This window comes from Halichoeres trimaculatus, unplaced genomic scaffold (genome assembly GCF_033239565.1).
Source record: "Halichoeres trimaculatus isolate MK-OKI-2021-1 unplaced genomic scaffold, fHalTri1.1 fHalTri1_scaffold_13, whole genome shotgun sequence".
Taxonomy (NCBI): Eukaryota; Metazoa; Chordata; class Actinopteri; order Labriformes; family Labridae; genus Halichoeres; species Halichoeres trimaculatus.
This window is the reverse complement of record NW_027437191.1, coordinates 16588886-16606157: the sequence shown is the minus strand read 5'-3', so window position 1 is coordinate 16606157 and position 17272 is coordinate 16588886. Positions and strand designations below refer to the sequence as shown.

General features: G+C 40.5%; 1 protein-coding gene across 6 annotated transcripts in view; it reads left to right on the top strand.

Moving 5' to 3' along the window:
- The window catches only part of akap7 (A-kinase anchoring protein 7), a 55132-nt gene extending 42448 nt beyond the window's left edge, over positions 1-12684 (top strand). For 4 of the 6 annotated variants that reach the window (XM_074685351.1, XM_074685349.1, XM_074685347.1 and 1 more), the window contains 2 exons: positions 2489-2524; positions 9883-12684. In XM_074685351.1, the coding sequence (XP_074541452.1) occupies positions 2489-2524; positions 9883-10103 (257 nt within the window). In that variant the 3' untranslated portion in view covers positions 10104-12684. The remainder of the gene's footprint in view (positions 1-2488; positions 2525-9882) is intronic. The other 2 variants (XM_074685346.1, XM_074685348.1) reach the window with 2 other exon arrangements.
- The last annotated feature ends 4588 nt before the right edge of the window (positions 12685-17272 follow it).

Genomic DNA, 17272 nt, shown 5'->3' with positions numbered 1-17272 from the left:
GTACCATGACAGTGGCTCAGTCTGTATCAGAAATGACTGTGATATAATTTGTTTTCTCATACCATCTAGCACTGGTCTTAAAATGCTGTTTTATGCAACATGTTCATTGTGAGAAGGATATTACACCCCCGTTTTTGCCAACAATACGTGAACTACTTTTGCTATAATGGCGACCATTAAGAGGAAACGGTGAGGGGTACTTGTACTCACAATGCACTGCATAATATTATCAGTATGAACGCACCGATACGTTCAAAATAACAAGTGTAAGATAAAAATTAAAAAAAGATGCATTATGACTCTGCTTTAGAGTCCGTTTATTTGTTTATCAGAAGGGGCAGCAATTAGTGACCATTTGTGAACAATGTACATATGCCAGAGGTGGCCATAAGGCTGATTACATGGGAGTTCATTTGATCGCCTTATCCTGCTCACTCCTGCTGCAAACCTCAGGTTCTCCTTTTAGGCTGTGTCTGATTTTACCAGAATCATATCTGCTCACTCTGTTCTGTTTTGTTCTGAACCTTGGGGGTATTCGCTGCTGCTTTACCTGCCTTGGCTTGTTAAGTATGCCTGAAAGAGAGGGCAGGTGTGCTCTCCCTGCCTCAGGATTTGGTATTCCATGTTGGCATACAAAAAGACAGGGAGTTGTACTGCCAAATTAAACTTATTGTATGCAAATAGTTTGATACTTTAAGGAGGGAGCTCTTAATTGTGACATATTTCCACCATCCTGCTGTTATATGTTCATGCTGCTTTTCCTAATCGTGTCTTGATTTTTTGTGGTTCAGGTTTCTGTCTGTTTTGGGGAAACCTTTTCAGTCTGGACCACTAAGTCAGCAATGCAAAGACAACCTGGCATAGTTTTCCTCTTGGACAGAAGACAAGACCCACTGCATTGATCTCATTACTGCTACAGGTTTAACAAGAATCTACTAATTGGCTTGCTTTGCAGCATATGGGCTAAGAGGTTTAGTTTGACTGTGTTTGAATTAACTACTCGGTGAGAGGCAGACACTGGGTTTACTGATAGAGAAATGAATACCACTGGAAACCTCTTCTGTCATTCACTAAAACCACAAAGTGCTTCTTCATTTCAGTGCAGCCTGGATACAGCAGTTACTTCTTCTGCTGTTGGTGTCATATTTTAAATATACTCTCCACAGCTTCCAGTAAGGAGAAAGAGGGAGGGAGGGAGAGGGAGGGATGAAAAGCGATACTGAAAAGCAGGTCTGAGACTCAGCGATCAATATATATATATATATGGGAAAGATGAGCTGTAGAGATAAAAGGTTGAACCAGAAGGAAAAGTCAAACAGATGTGAGAGAAGAGGAGAATACTTAGAGACAACACAGAGTGAAACCTGATGGAAGTCAGTACAACCTCCTGCGTTGTTAAAAGTTGAAGAGCCTGTCTGGTTCTCATCCCATCACCATGACAACACTGCTGGCAAAAAGAGGTAGCGCGTGAGAGAGAAAGACAGATTGGATGGGAGAAGTAAAGACATAAAAAAGGTGGAGAAGAGCTTTGAGGTAGAGGGTGAGGATATAGAAGCTGTAGAGAATTGTGGCTCTCCTGGTGTGAGAAAGTGTGTGTGCATGAGATACTGCTTAACCTGCGCCCCCGTGTGTGTGTGTGTGTGTGTGTGTGAGACAGTTATCCTCTGGTCTGTCAGCCTTGTTGCTGTGGAATCAGTCTACCCATGGTGAGAACAGCTTATCTGTGTGTGCGTGCATGTGTGCGTGTGCATGTGTGCGCGTGTGTACAAAGGGCAGCTTTACTGCCATCAGAGGCCTTCATTTCATCAGGCCAAGATTAAAAAGGACGATAACGACTCTCCCCCACGGAAACACACACCTCTTTAAAAAGTGCACGGATGCACAACAGACCTCTGACAGGCTGAGAGGTGTGTTTATGTCGGGTCAAACTCACAACCTGGTGCACATAATCATACCGACAATTGCAGGAATAAAAGAGGAGACGAAACGGGTGAGGTAGACGTCACACGTCATCAGTCTTCCCATCATAAAACCAGTCACCCAGTCTTTTTTCAAGCGCGGCTTCAGAACACACATTCTGTCTCGTTTGCATTTCATTTCAGCTTCTTTTACAATGCACAGACGTGTGTGATAAATTTTAGTTTGTTTGGTGTTGCACCTTCCCTAAAAAAAAGAACACACCTGGTTCAATTTTACTGTGAGACTGCACATTTGGCTGTGGTAATGTGTTTCAACAATCCTCGTCAGAGTTTGTGTATCTGCGTTTTGGTCTCATGCTGCTCAGGGGTCCAAATCTCATCTCTAAAATCTGCTGTTTTAGCACCTAAAGTATCCCCCTGTGTTTACTGACAAAATGACTGTGAGTGTGTTCCTGTTTGTGCGTTTGTGTGTTAGAGAAAGAAATCCTCACAATGGCCAAAAAAATCCCTTCATTGCCTTGAATGTGTCTTTTTAATGTTTCATATTTGTTTTTGTTTTTTTGTTGCAGATTTGACACAGTATCCACTCCATGCCAAACGCTCAAGTATGTGTTCCTCCTCACATCATGTCTCCAATCAAAGTTAGAAAGGTTCATTGATGAACCTAATTTTCATCTGATTACAGGCAGAAATCACTCTTCGAGATGTAATGCATCAGAATCAAAACAAAAGAACAATCAGTTTCAGAATGATCAGTAACGTGATTACATCCAGGAGCCTCTGTGACCCAGTGATTATATCCAAAGAATACAAATTAATTCCTATTTGTCTCGAAAAATCATGATTTATTTCAAAGATCACCTGAGATCAACTATTGGAAAAGTTTATCCTGAATCAGAATTATCTACCCTTGGTAAATTTATTAAAAATGTAATCATTTTACCATCCAGGATCAGCTAACCAATGTGGTTTTTGTGTAGTATGTTTGAGTTATGCAAATTTGAAAGCAGGGTGAGATTTAACCCTGAAATAGCAGAGAGGTCAGGCTCAGCATTTAGCAATTTAGAGGTACTTTGCTGTCGTTACTTGGAGAGAAATTTGGAGCCCAGTAGCGCCTCAGGCTGCTCTTACAGCTTTGTGTCGTTGTTACTCTCAAGACCTGCCAGAGATTGAAATTACATAGAGCAGTGTTGATGATTGTGATGCTAATGGACACTCGTCAACAACTTTTCTTGGATTGATTTGTGCTTGAAATCAAGTTGCCCCTGGTATTTCTTTTTTGGGGGGAATTAATCTGAATCAAGTATTTAACAGCATTTTTTAAGTAGAGGGTAGTGTGTAGTGAGCAGGTTTTGTGTTGATGTAGTAGATCAAGTAGTAGGGAGTAGTGCTGCAGCCCTATCTACCATACTATACTAATGTCTGTGCAAAAGAGAGGTGGTTTTAAGATTTCTGTGAGCTTAGCTCTTCATACTTTGTCACTCCTAACCAAATCTTTGTGACATGATATCATAACTGAGTGATGTTAAATCTCAAGTAAATTGACTGTACTGTTACCAGCACCTCGCTTGGAGAGGAGAGAACTGATTGCTGTGCACTGATCATAAAAGTAATATCCTTGTTATCAGTGACATGCAATCTCAGTGTAGCATCTGCCATCATTTCCTCTCAGCTGGTAAGGATTCTGATGTCGCTCATCAGTTTAAATTCAGTTAAACTAAATGATCTGAGCACAAGCAGGACAGGAAGTGATTACAGAGACTGCCCATTAACCTTGCTCACTGGGTTAAATGGCTTTCTGTTTGCTGTCACCCCCACTCAACCCCACCTCCCCCCTGTAGTTTCCTTGAGCAGGACAGTCTGAGAATCATCTTTCAATGAGGATTTTTCAGCTGTTTGATCAACAGAAGAGTAAAAAGTTAAAAAGTAATGCATGTAAAGATGCCAGCGTTGATCAAGACCCAAAGTCATCAAGCACACTCTCAGAAGTTGAACCCTTCTTCTGATCTTTGAAGAGTTGGAAAATAGATCAATGCAGAGTTACATTAACATTTCTTGGATAAGAAACTGGATCCTGATGCTTGTGTCTGCAGACACAGGATGCTTTCAGTGCAAACACCCTACTTGGGGATATTTGCTTTTCATGTGTTTCACTCTTTGCATACCAGGATGTTACAGACATCCCTCTGTTTGAACTGCAAGAACTTGACTCCACTGTATGACAAGTGATGTGTAACTAAGCTTGAGACGATGCAGGCAGAGTTGATGCCTTTAGCAGCTTTCACAGAGGTAAAAGTGCTTGTTCCTTTGAGGAACTACATTGCAAGTAGCTACCTTAATGTTGCAACTAGAAACTGACTGATGGGAGAAGCTTTTGTCAGGAGTCCAGTGATCATGGGTTTTGTACCAAAGTTGTCCCACTAATATCCTGTAAAAGCAGTCATCCTTAAAGAGGTGGTATTGTGCTTTTTAAAAATCTTCATACTGTTTGTCTGCAACCCCTGTAGTAGCTTTATATAAGCTACAGCAAAAAATAAATAAATTAAAAAAAATCTTTCTCACAATGGTGTTTTAGAAAAACTCAATTTTGTCCTCTTTTTGAAATACTTTGGCTCCCTGCTAACCCCCTTCCCTCTGATTGGCCAGCCCTCTGAAAGTCTGTTGGACTCATAGTTTTTGGTGGACTTATGCAGTGATTTCATTATTTCAGCAAGTCTCATGAGGATCTTGTGCAATTTTTTTAAGGATGGACTGTTTTGTGATCAAATGGGAAAGCGTTAAACCCCCTCTTTAATTAAACATGATTACAAAAAGGCTTAACATTATTTCCACTTCCATTAAAACAACCGTTTTAGTCTATGCATTTGTCTGATTAGCTGTGAAGCTTTGCTGGAAATTCTGTGGACAGAACTTTAAGTATTGTTTGGAATGGCGGTAAAGCAGCAAACACTTTGGCATCATTATTAAAGTCTTTCAAGCTTTACTTTTCTATTGTAAGCTTTGGGGGGAAAAAATCACATAGAAACCCTTAACATATTAGTGATACGCCTTTATTAGCATTGACATATACCAGTTGCTGAGGTTTAAATCAGTTGACATGAATTCAGAACTCAGCCAGGTGTAAATCCAGTACATACAACCTTACCAAATCCTTGAGTGCTTATCATTTTCAAAGTTTCATTCTCTGACTCCATCTCTTCCTGCTGGCTTAGAGTGCACGGTACAGCAACCAGTGTTAGTAGAGTCTAACAGGTCCTCCCCTGAGAGTAGCGATTCTTTTCCACATTGGAATAACTACCACCAAAAAGCCGACCATTCACAAAGACAGAGGGATAAAAACACAGCCATGGTTTGAATTTCATGATTTAAATTATTCTGAAATGACCTGATACAGCTGGAAGCGCTAGTTTTAGTTGACTCAGCTGATGTAGAAATGGCCAACATCCCAGGGGTTTCACATAATAGCGTCATAAAAAAGGTAGATGTGGAACGTTTGGAGCTGCAGGCCTGAGGGTAAAAATACCTCATGTAACAGCAGTCAGAGGTGTGAGTCACTCAAACTGACGGGCAGGCTGCAGGTAATCAAATATCATCTCAGTCCATCTGCAGCAGAGCTTCTCAGAAAGAACAACTCCCAACACCATGATGTCCCATAACAAAAACATGTTTAATACAAATCATTCTGGAAAAAAAAACAATCTGAAGCAAAGCTGATGCAAGCTTATTGTATCAGTGATTGGCTTACTGAACAGTGTACATATGCTGTTTGTCATGCTGTTAGCAGCAGGCTGAATATTTGGCGTAAATAACAGAAATTCATGAATTTGTCATGCATGTGTCAACAGCAAGCTGTGCTCTGTGAAATAATACAGCTTATGCCAGTGACCTCTATAGGAGATCTTAACCCGTCAAACTAATAGAGGATGAGTGGATACAGCACAGAAGTAGCAAAAATCAATCACAGAAAAACGTAAGCATGTATGTCATTTGCTGAGATACTTGCAGGGGTATTACATCCAGGAAATTACAAGCACAGCAGCTCTACTTAGGGAAGTGTCTAATGACTAATTTCACAGTTGATTATACGGACATTCAAATCCAGCCAAGCCGATTTGTCTAAACATTAAAGGAAAAAAAATGTCTTTTTATAACCTACAATAAACATGAAAGGAAAGACTGAGTTTCCAGTATAGTCTACATTAGCTTTCCAGCTTTTTTTCTGTAGTGACAGAGTGCAGTCACATCTTCTTTGCTCCAGACTCACCAACCATAGTTTGAGGGAACTGCAGATTTTAGGCCTACTTCACATTAAAAAAAACATACTCCACAGTTAAAAAAACAGCCTGATAGCTTAAAAACACCACAAGACCATGTGCTGATTGTTCTCTGTGATAAAAAATAGAAAACAAAACTGTCTATTCCACTAAGTTCTCAACATTCAATTAATCAATACTCTATTAATTGTTAAAAGTAGTAGTTCAGTTTTCATTGAATGGTCTCCTGGCCATTAAAACCCACATTTAAGAGGGAAGAATAGTATAAAGTTAATGGCAGATTTATGTAATACTTTTGTAACACACAAGACTCAGATCCACACCAACAAACTTCTGACTTCCTATGAAGTGGAAGCCATACTCCACAAAACTTTGAGGCAGATAGTGTGCTCTGGAGTTTGAATGTTAATGGTAAATGGACTGGATTTATATAGAGCATTCTCTGTTCTTCTGACCACTCAAAGCACGTTAAATTTTACAAGTCACTTTCACCCATTCATGCTACATTCATTCACTCTCAAAGCCCATTTATACTCCATTACCCCAATCAGGAACGAAAATGTGTACGTCCTTTTCAAGCGATGTTATCGTCACTGCTCACACACTTTCATGTGTCCTTTACGTTGGCATTGCTGTTAACCAATACATCCACTAGAGGGGGCAGTCTAGAGTCAAAAGTTTATGACAACAAACTCTAACACAAACATGGTGACTGTGAAGGAGGTATTTCTAGTGTACCCCTTGCATAAAAGGCAAAAACAGAGGCAGAAGTTTCTCACCAACTCAAAAAGTTCTTCTTCAGAAAGTTCTGGCATTGTTTCTTCAAGTCTCACTAGAGATACATATCAGGTAGTAATATGGTTTCTGGTGGTACTGCTCCGTTTAGCCCGTATCCACAATCTTTATGGAAACATGCAGAAATGCAGACAAAATGAACGCATTGCACGGACAAAAGACTCTGTCCATATCTGGGTCCATTGTAACGCTGAGCAAACATGGAACTCTAGAAGATGCTGCTATGTACAGCACCCAGTTTCAAACAATCCCATTCACACAACACAAGCACTGTCTTACCCTATGACACTTCGACATGTGGATTTATAATCCAACCCCAGACTGACTGCAGCTGCTTTTATTTTTTGACTTTGCATTTTTATGACCTGTACCATGACACTTTAAAAGAAGTGCGAAGCACAACAAGCCTGAATGTGACTGATACCAAGAGCTTTCACTACTCTGTTCTCACTCACGAACTGTGAAACCTTCGGCAGGCTTTTTTATTCAGGAAAAACAATCTGCAGAATGGAAATAATTTGTAACTGTTAATAAATAAAAGGGCTACTTTACTTTACTTTGACTGGGTGGTTGAAGGAAATCTACCATAAAATAGAAAAATTAAATCATGCACTACACTTTGTGGATGTGATGTCATCTTCATCAAATCTCAGCCGTCCCTATTCACTATTTCCCTCCTACTGTGCTTCCTCTCCCTCTCCCTCCTCCCCCTCTCCCTGATAAATAATAGAGCATCAGTGCTGTAAAATATAAACAAGCCGATGGGCCTTCTGGGGTTTTATGATGGAGAACATTAGCCTGGGGATTTCACTCTTAGCCTTGCTAATCAAATGTTTTTCAACCGCAGCAGTAAACTTTGTGTGTGTGTGTGTGTGTGTGTGTGTGTGTGTGTGTGTGTGTGTGTGTGTGTGTGTGTGTGTGTGTGTGTGTGTGTGTGTGTCAGTCACACTGCATGGTTGAGTGATTCTCTGTTGAACTGTCTCTCTGAACGGCTCACTGCAGACTGTCCATCTCTCAGCCTGTCTGCCTAACTGTCTCTCCTGATGAATTATTGACTTTCTGCGCACCTCACCTGTTTTAATAGCCGGCTTTACATCCATCTGTCCGTCTGAATCCTCTTCTGTCGCCCTTTCTGTTTGACTGCCATACAGTCTGTCGCAAAGACAGATCAAACAGTGGAGTGAACAGATCTTTTTTCTTTCATACATTAGTTCTTCTTTCATTCGCTCCAGGAGGGAGATAGAATTCAAAGTCAGCGTCAGTCAAGATGAGATTAGAAATAATTGTTGACTCCAGCTGCTGTTATTAACTCTGTCACATCTTGGCTGTTGTCAGCACATCCAATCTTTTGTTATTGGAATTCTCTGAGGAGAGAATGAATTCTCATTTACTTATGACAGATTAATAGTTATTTTCTCTCTCTTTTGCTCTGTAATGAGATTATTAAATCAGCTATTGATCAAGATGAAAAAACACCCAAACAGTGCAGTAGATTTTGTTATAATCAATTACAATATGTTTTTTGTATAACAAATGTTATTAATTGATACTTATAAGATAATTTATTTCAAATACGTCATTCCTGTCACATACAGCCGGGAGCATGATTTATTTAAGGTAGCTAGCACAGCTACTTTTAGATTAATTATTTAATGTGTGACAACTTTGGATTTAGTTTGACACAGGGTGAATATGCATATAACATGAATACAAGCATATAGACATAAAAGCAGTCAGTGAAAGCAACAAATTATTCTTTATTTGTCATTTATTTATGGCACTGCAAAGTGTTTACACACACCTCATATTGTTCTGTTCTAATATAGATATTTCATATCATATGATGCGTGCAAAAATAAATTCATAAACTCAAAGCTTCGGGCTGCACAAGTTGTTTTTGTCACATTAATGATGTAAGATATAAACAATGAGCAACATGTTTGTGTGTAAAGGGTTTCACCTTCCCATTCTGAAGCTGTTTCACTTTGTATCAGCTTTTACTGCCATTACCGCTAGGTCAGGGGTGGCCAACCTGCAGCTCGGGAGCCACATGTAGCCCTTTGCCTTTCAGTGTGCGGCTCTTCGATCCATTCATAAAAATATAAATATGGTTAAGAGTAGTGGTTTCCGATCAATCTAAAATATTGATATACTGATGCCAACGTTGGGGTCAGCGTTGATCAGTGTTTGGGTGTATAGATTGACACTTAAGTTTCAGTTTCTTTTCTCTAGTACGAATTTAAAACACACTAACAAACACAATAAATCTCGCTTTGAAAGTTGGAAATGTATTGATTTTCATTTTATGTCATTTCGTTTATGTGTGAGAGGAAGTGTGTTTGTAAGACCCTGTGCATGGCGTGGCTCTCTGTAGTACCAAGGTCATTTTTGTGGCTCTTGGTCTCTGACTGATAGGCCACCCCTGCACTAGGTGTATACATTGAATGTTGGAGTCTTAAAGAATCTTTGACGCTCAGTAATTCCCTCTGGAGTTGTAAAACAGAGCTCGTACAAAGTGGAAGTCTGACAATGTGGGTCCAAGTTTTCCAAAAGTTATCAATCAAAGTTTTCAAACTTTTTGGCCTCACCTGGGAACAAGGAAAAGACTAATCCACAATGCAAAGTTGTCTCTGGAAATCCAAAACTTTGGTGGACTAACCTCACAATATTTCACTCATTTGTTTGTTTCATTGTTTTTCAGAGTGAAAAGAGGAATCACTTCCAACTTGTATTATTATGATCAGGGATAAATTTTACAAGCTACAAAAAATGATCCTGATGTAGGCGTAAATTCCCTCATCTCCAACAAAAAGGGAGCCTCTATGTGTTTGTTTGTAATAATGTGGATGAATTTAATAATGTATGTTCTCCTCTGTTGTTCCTTTTCTACTCAGGTGGGCGTCGCCGGTCTGAGCCTGATGAGGCGGAGCTTCTGAGGGTCAGCAGGCGACTGGTTGAGGACGCTGTCAATCGCGCCCTCCAACAATACAAACAGGAGGCTCTCCAAAATGGAGGCGGGCCCAATGCCACAGCAGTCCAGCCCGCGGCGAACACTGAGGAAACTGACACAAAGACTGGCGCTACAGCAAACTCCACCGCAGACAGCAGGAAGTGACATCATCAGACTGAGGAACAGAGACAGAGACTGAAAAAGCAGCCGCCCAGAAAACAACAGCCAGGCCCGGCAGAGTCTGGAAGCCCTGAGCACGAAAGCCTGAACCAGCAGAACCAGTCAGCCTAGTCTGCTGACCAGCCAATTAAGCTAGCACATCATGCTAGCTTCCCGTCCAACTGAACTAGCCTGAGACAGTGCTAGTCAAATGTAGCTCGAGCTCAGTGCTGTGTGACTGACCCAACAGGCCAGCTAGCTAAGCATGCTAGCTAACTCACTGACTGCACCGTCCTACGTCTGATGGGAAGGATTCATCCCTCCATTTGTCACTCAGCTGTGGGTCCAAATACATGATAAGCCGTCCTGCAGAGAAACACACACACGCACACACACACACACTGATGATTGCTGACTTCCCCTTTAGAGTAAGATAAATCAGGTTGTTTGATTTCCCATTTACCTGAAAAATGAGTTTTATCTTCACTAGATAAACGAAAGACTTGATTCACAGAGCAAGAATTGAATCAACTGTATTCTTTGCTGGGAACTGCATGATTTTGGTGCAGATTTAGTTTTTCAAACTCAGCCTTCTGAGCATTTTCAGTTCAGTTTCAGAAAAGATAACTTCAAAGATCCAGGATTTTATTTTTTTTACATGATTTACTCATCTGCCTGCATACCAAACTTAGTTTTCTGTCTTCATTCTGAGTTTTTAGAGTGATCCAGCCACTACACTTGAAGTATTGTGTGTCTCGGAGTTGTATTACTGAGGTGTGTCCAGCGGGGGGCAGCACTGAGACAATCATTAGTCATTTAGAAAACTTTCATTTCACATTTGGAAACATAAAAAATGATTTCAAACTTCTTCTAAAAACTTTTCTAAACCCTTCTCTGGCAACAATTAATAATTTATCGACACTAATGCCTCCAAAGAAGCCAAGTGAATAGAGGATACGCCACAATACACTACAAGCTGCCAAGAATGCATTTTTACTCCATTAATGCCAAAACCTCCTTGAACAACCTGAGTGACTGGCTATCACTCTTAGACACAGACGCTCAATAACCACTCAGCTTACTGCCTCATTATGTATGATTTGTTTTGTTCTCATGATTTATTTTCAGTTTTGATTTAAAGCAGCAGCACAGTGCTAGCATCATTTACTCTGTTTGTCTTTAATTTGTTGGGTCTTGACTGCAGCTTGTCTGTGTATTAGAGGCTCAGTTATATATTGGAAGCATTAGAGCTAATCTAAGAGGCTTTTATTTTGTAGTACTGCACATGTACGAGCAGTCATTCAGATGCTGAAGTCACGGAGGTTAATTCAAACCATCCCTCCAGCTTTTTTTAGTGTCTTCCATCCATTTATGAAATATTTTCTGTGTAAACTCTAAGATGAAATTGACTCTCCCTGCTCTGCATTTGACCCACAGCTTCTGAATCCACTCCAGAATCACACTGTAGACTTTCTATGAAACGTAGGAAGTCTTCTTTAAAACTTCCTGAAGAAGATGTTTTCAACTACGAGCAACAGTTTTCTAAAAGGAGATTCGTTTAAGCCCTGACACTATGTTTTTATCCTTTTTTAAGCAATGGTTTGTAATGCTTTGGTTAAACAACAAAAAGATATGAAGTTTGATTTTCAAAGAAGAAAAAGCTCTCAGCTTCTTTTTAAAGACGGGGAAAGCACAACATTTTGATGAAACTTTTTTTTTTTAATGGTCTTTTGTTTGACTTTTTGAAGAGCAGATAAAGATGAACATATGCTGTTAAATCAAACAACCTCTCTTCAAAGTGGCCTTACGTCACTGATACAAATTGATGTTTTGTTTTGTTTTGTGTACTTGTGGTGACAATGCAAAGGTTTGTACTTTACGGTGGCTCATTTTACTGTGAGATTTGCCAAAGTCTCTTAAAATGTCAACCTGTAGCTAAGAAGCTGGATTCTCGAGTTCAATGTTTAAACCGTCCACCTTAAAACACAGTTCTTGTTATTTATGTCACAGCATTCAGCCACATGAGGTCTGCCTCTTCTAGTGTGAGCAGGTGTGCGCTGGAAAACGTGCCCTCATCTCTGTGAAATCCACTTCAGTCCTGTCACAGCAGGCTCATTGAGACGCCTGTAACGAAGGTGAATTCTGTCTTATGGTGGACTTTGAACATCTTGTTTTGATCTTTTATTGTCACCGGATCCTTAATCTCCTTAAACCCCCTTTAATACACAAGTTGTCCTGTTGGCCTGCGTGATTGGTCTGTTCACTTGTCTCTGAGTCTGTGTGTGTGTGGGTGTGTTTGTGTGTGTTTGATCAGTGGTACCCTGGAGAATTTCTTGTCTCTACCAATCATGGCAACTGGGAGCTGTTTTTGTGTGTGTGTGTGTGTGTGTGTGTGTGTGCGCGTGCGTGTGTGCGTGCGTGCGTGCGTGCGTGCGTGCGTGTGTGTGTGTGTGTGTGTGTGTGTGAATGTCTGTCCAAATTTGTCTTTCTGTTAGTCTGTGTGTGTGCCTGACTGCGTGTGTGTGTTTGTACTGTGTTGTATATACTGTTCTGCCATGTTTGAACAATAAAACAGGATATGAGATTCAAAACCAATATCCTTCTTGTCCTGATTTCAGTCTGGGTGCTCATATTGTGTCCTCAGTGATTGATGATCATGTGCTCTGTCTGCACAGTTCACATCAAGATAGAAAAAATGAAGAGAGCTACAAGTATTTTAGTATACCTGGAGGATTGTGTTTTTGTGGAAACATCCATCTGTTTTACTCTGCATATCGGAGATAAAGTTGCATGGACAGCAGTCCAGCTCCTTCTAGGGCAAGGGTCTTCAACCTGCGGCTCTGGCGCCTCATGCAGTTCTTTGACTCCTTTGCAGTGGCTCCTTGAAGCTTTAAAAAATTTTGTGAAAATATTGAACTATTATATTGTTGAAATAAATATGCATCACCTCTTGCAAAAAAAAAAAAAATTGAGATTTTTGCAATTTTTTCTAATGTTTTTTCTTTTTTTCAAGTTTAGAAAAAAAATAAAATTTTTAAAGATTTTTTTAAATTTTGTCAATTTCATTTTTTTCTAAATTTCTTCAAAATCTTGCATATTGTTTGTATTCCATTTTTTAATTTGGCAAATTTTTGAATTTTTACAATTTTTTGAAAATATAGCAAATTATTGAATTCACATTTTTTATTTGTTTTGCATTTTTTTGTAATTAAGGATTTTTTTTATTTATTTCAAAATATTGAATCAATTTTGGGGAAAACTTTTGCAAATGTTTTGGGGGTTTTGGTTTTTTTTTCAAAATTTTTATTTAAAAAAATGTCTGTAAAAATCTAAGATATCACATCTACAGTGTTCTAAACACAAAAACTTTCTCCTTAAGATAATTACTCACTAGATTTTTACTACAAATACAATTTTATACACTTTGTTGCTCCCAAATGACCTTAATCCAGGTGAGCTGAGGCAAAACGGCTCTTCTAAAAATAAAGGTTGCAGAACCCTGTTCCAGGGGATCCCAAGGTGTTCCCAGGCTAGACAGAATATACAGTCCCTCCACCCAGCTCTGTTTTTGCTCCAGGGTCTCTTTCCAGTCGGACACACCCAGAACACCTCCAAAGGAGACATCCAGGAGGCAGGTTATCAGACGTCCATACCACCCAAAATGACTTTTTTGGGTGTGAAGGAGCAGCAGCTGTAATCTGAGCTTCCTCCTGACGTCCAAACTTTTAGTGCATCTCTATCACTGAGCCCAGACACTTGTTTCTTAACCTCATTCTGTCAGTGACCGTGGGTGAGCGATGGAATGAAGATCAACCAATAAATATCCAACAATCTGCCTACTTGTGAATAAGACCCAGAGTAGCTTAAACTCCTTTACTTGGAGCAATGACCTGCTTCTCAGTAAGAGAACAATCCACCATGCACACCATGCTTTCTTGACTAATGCCTTGGAGCCCCACCTCTACCTGGAAAACACTGACAGCAGTTTGTAAATGTTAACACCAGAAAACTTCAACCTTGATCCATGTTTGTCCATTCAGTGTGAAATATGTGCAGGAAGTGTTTTAAAATAGCATCAGTAGAAGAAATTTATGGAGTTAAACTGGCTGCCACTGTGTGAACAAAGTAAATTGACAAAATTGATGAAGCATAACAACAACAACCAGTTCCATCCTGGTCCAACATAATGAGACATTTGACCAACGATGATGAGCTTCCTCTTTCCTGCTACTGACATTTAGAGAGTCTGAGGCAGATGTGAAGAAGTCAGTGTCGTCATACCTGGTGCAAAAGCAGAATTGAGACTCAGGTGTTGGTCAAAGTCTGAAAACATACACAGCAGATACATGAACATGAAGACAGGGAGTTACTGTTTTTACAAGTTTGCTTCATCCCTCTTTGATGACATTTATATCATAGCTGTGAAACGAGGTTATTAGGGTGTTACTAATGTAAATTTATGCCAGCTCTTTAATTTCACAGCTTCGCTCATTATGTGACAATCTGTTGTTCACATATAAAATTATCTGTTAACTGAGATGAATTGATGATGCTGTGATGGAGTCCTGACTGACCTGTGTGTAATATGATATAATGATGGGAGCATATGAAGTAATAAATCAGACAGATAACATCTGGGTGTGACTGGCAAAGGCCCTGTGATTTAAAAGCTAGGCTAAAGACTAGCTCAGGACACACAAAATGCACTCACAAGTAAACAACATCATCACAGGTTCAAAATAGAAAAGCACTCAGAGAGCACACACCTCCGCCAAGCATATTGTGATTGTCACTCAACAGTTTAGTCCTATTTAAATGTTATACTCCCTTTCAGCAGACTGTCTGCTACAATTTGGTGTAAAAATAAGAGTTACCGTTAGGGTTAGGTTTGTGGTTGTGGTGAGGGTTAGGGTTGGGGTTAGGGTTGTGGTTAGGGTTAGGGTAAGGTTAAATAAGGGTTGTGGTTAGGGTAAGGGTAGGGGTTGAACAAGGGTTGTGGTTTGGTTTAGGGTGAGGGTTAGGGTTGGAGTAAGCGTTAGGGTTATAAAAGGGTTGTAGTTAGGGTTAGGGTAAGGGTCAGGTTTAGGGTTTGGATTGTGGTTAGGGTAAGGGTAAGTGAAAGGGTTGTAGTTAGGGTTAGGGTTGTGGTGAGGGTTAGGGTTAGGGTTGTGGTTAGGGTTAGGGTTGTGGCTAGGGTTAGGGTTGTGGCTAGGGTTAGGTTAGGGATAGGGTTAGGGTTAGGGTTAAGTTAGGGTTGTGGTTAGGGTTAGGGTTATATTAGGGTTGTGGTAAGGGTAAGGGTTAGAGTTAGGGTAAGGGTTATGTCAGGGTTAGGGTTAGGGTTGTGGTTAGGGTAAGGGTAAGGGTTAAATTGGGGTTGTGGTTAGGGTTAATTTAGGGTTGTGGTTAAGGTTAATTTAGGGTTGTGGTTACAGTTAGGGTTAGGGTTGTGGTTAGGGTAAGGGTAAGGGTTGAATTAGGGTTGTGGTTAGGGTTACTGTTAGGGTAAGATTCACTTTAAGATAAGGGTTAGAGTGAGGGTTAGGGTTACCGTTATGGTTAAGGTAAGGGATACCATTAGGGTTAGGGTTAGGGTTAAATTAGGGTTATGGTTAGGGTAATATTAGGGTTGCGGTCAGGGTTAGGGTTAGGGTTAGGGTTAAATTAGGGTTATGGTTAGGGTTGTGGTTTTGGTTAGGGTTAAGTTAGGGTTAGGGTAAAATTAGGGTTGTGGTTAGGGTAAGGGTTGTGGTTAAGGGGTTAGGGTTAGGGTTGTGGTTAGGGTTAGGGTTAGGGTTGAATTAGGGTTGAATTAGGGGTTGTGTTAAGGGTTAGGGTTAGGGTTGTGGTTAGGGTTAGGGTTAGGGTTAAATTAGGGTTGTGGTTACAGTTAGGGTTAGGGTTGAGGCTAGGGTTGGGTTTGAATACAGGTTGTGGTTAGGGTTAGGGTTAGGTTTGAATAAGGGTTGTGGTAAGGGTGACTGTTAGGGTTAGATTCACTTTAAGATAAGGGTTAGAGTGAGGGTTAGGGTTACCGTTATGGTTGGGGTTGGGGATCCCGTAAGGGTTAGGGTCAGGGTAAAATAAGGGTTGTGGTCAGGGTTAGGGTTAGGGTTAAATTAGGGTTATGGTAAGGGTTAAGGTTAGGGTTAGGGTAAGGGTAAGGGCTCAAGTTAAATTAGGGTTGTGGTTAGGGTTAGGGTTAGGGTTGTGTTTAGGGTTAGGGTTAGGGTAAATTTAGGGTAAGGGTTAGGGTAAGGGTTAAATTAGGGTTAAATTAGGGTTGTGGTTACAGTTAGGGTTGTGGTTAGGGTAAGGGTAAGGGTTAGGGTTGTGGTTAGGGTTAGGGTTAGGGTTGAGGTTAGGGTTAGGGTTATGGTTAGGGTTAATTAAGGGTTGTGGTTAGGGTAAGGGTTAAATTAGGGTTGTGGTTACAGTAAGGGTTAGGGTTAGGGTTGGGGTTCAACTTAGGGTTGTGGTTACAGTAAGGGTTAGGGTTAGGGTCAGGGTTAGGGTTAGGGTTAAATTAGGGTTGTGGTAACAGTTAGGGTTAGGGTTAGGGTTGGGGTTAAACTTAGGGTTGTGGTTTGGGTTAGGGTTAGGGTTAATTTAGGGTAGTGGTTACAGTAAAGGTTAGGGTTAGGGTTAGGGTTGTGGTATGGGTTAGGGCTAGGGTTAGTTTTAGGGTTAACTTAGGTTGGTGGTTAGGGTTGGGCTAGGGTTAATTAAGGGTTGTGGTTACGGTTATGGTTAAGGGGTTAGGGTTAGGGTTGTGTTTATGGTTTGGTTAGGGTTAGGGTTAGGTTAGGGTAAGGGTTAGGGTTAGGGTTAGGGTTAGTTAGGGTTAGGGTTAGGGTAAGGGTTAGGATTAATTTAGTGTTACTGTTAGGGTTAGGGTTAAATTAGGGTTGTAGTTAGGGTTAGGGATAATTAAGGTTTGTTGTTACAGTTAGGGTAGGGGTTAAGGTTAGGGTTGTGGTTAGGGTTAAATTAGGGTTGTGGTTAGGGTTAGGGTTAGGGTTAGGGTTGTGGTTAGGGTTGTGGTTACAGTTAGGGTTAGGGTTAGGGTTAGGGTTGTGGTTAGGGTTAGGGTTGTGGTTAGGGTTAGGGTTGGGGTTAATTTAGGGTTAGGGTTAGGGTTAGGGTTAGGGTTAGGGTTGTGGTTAGGGTTAGGG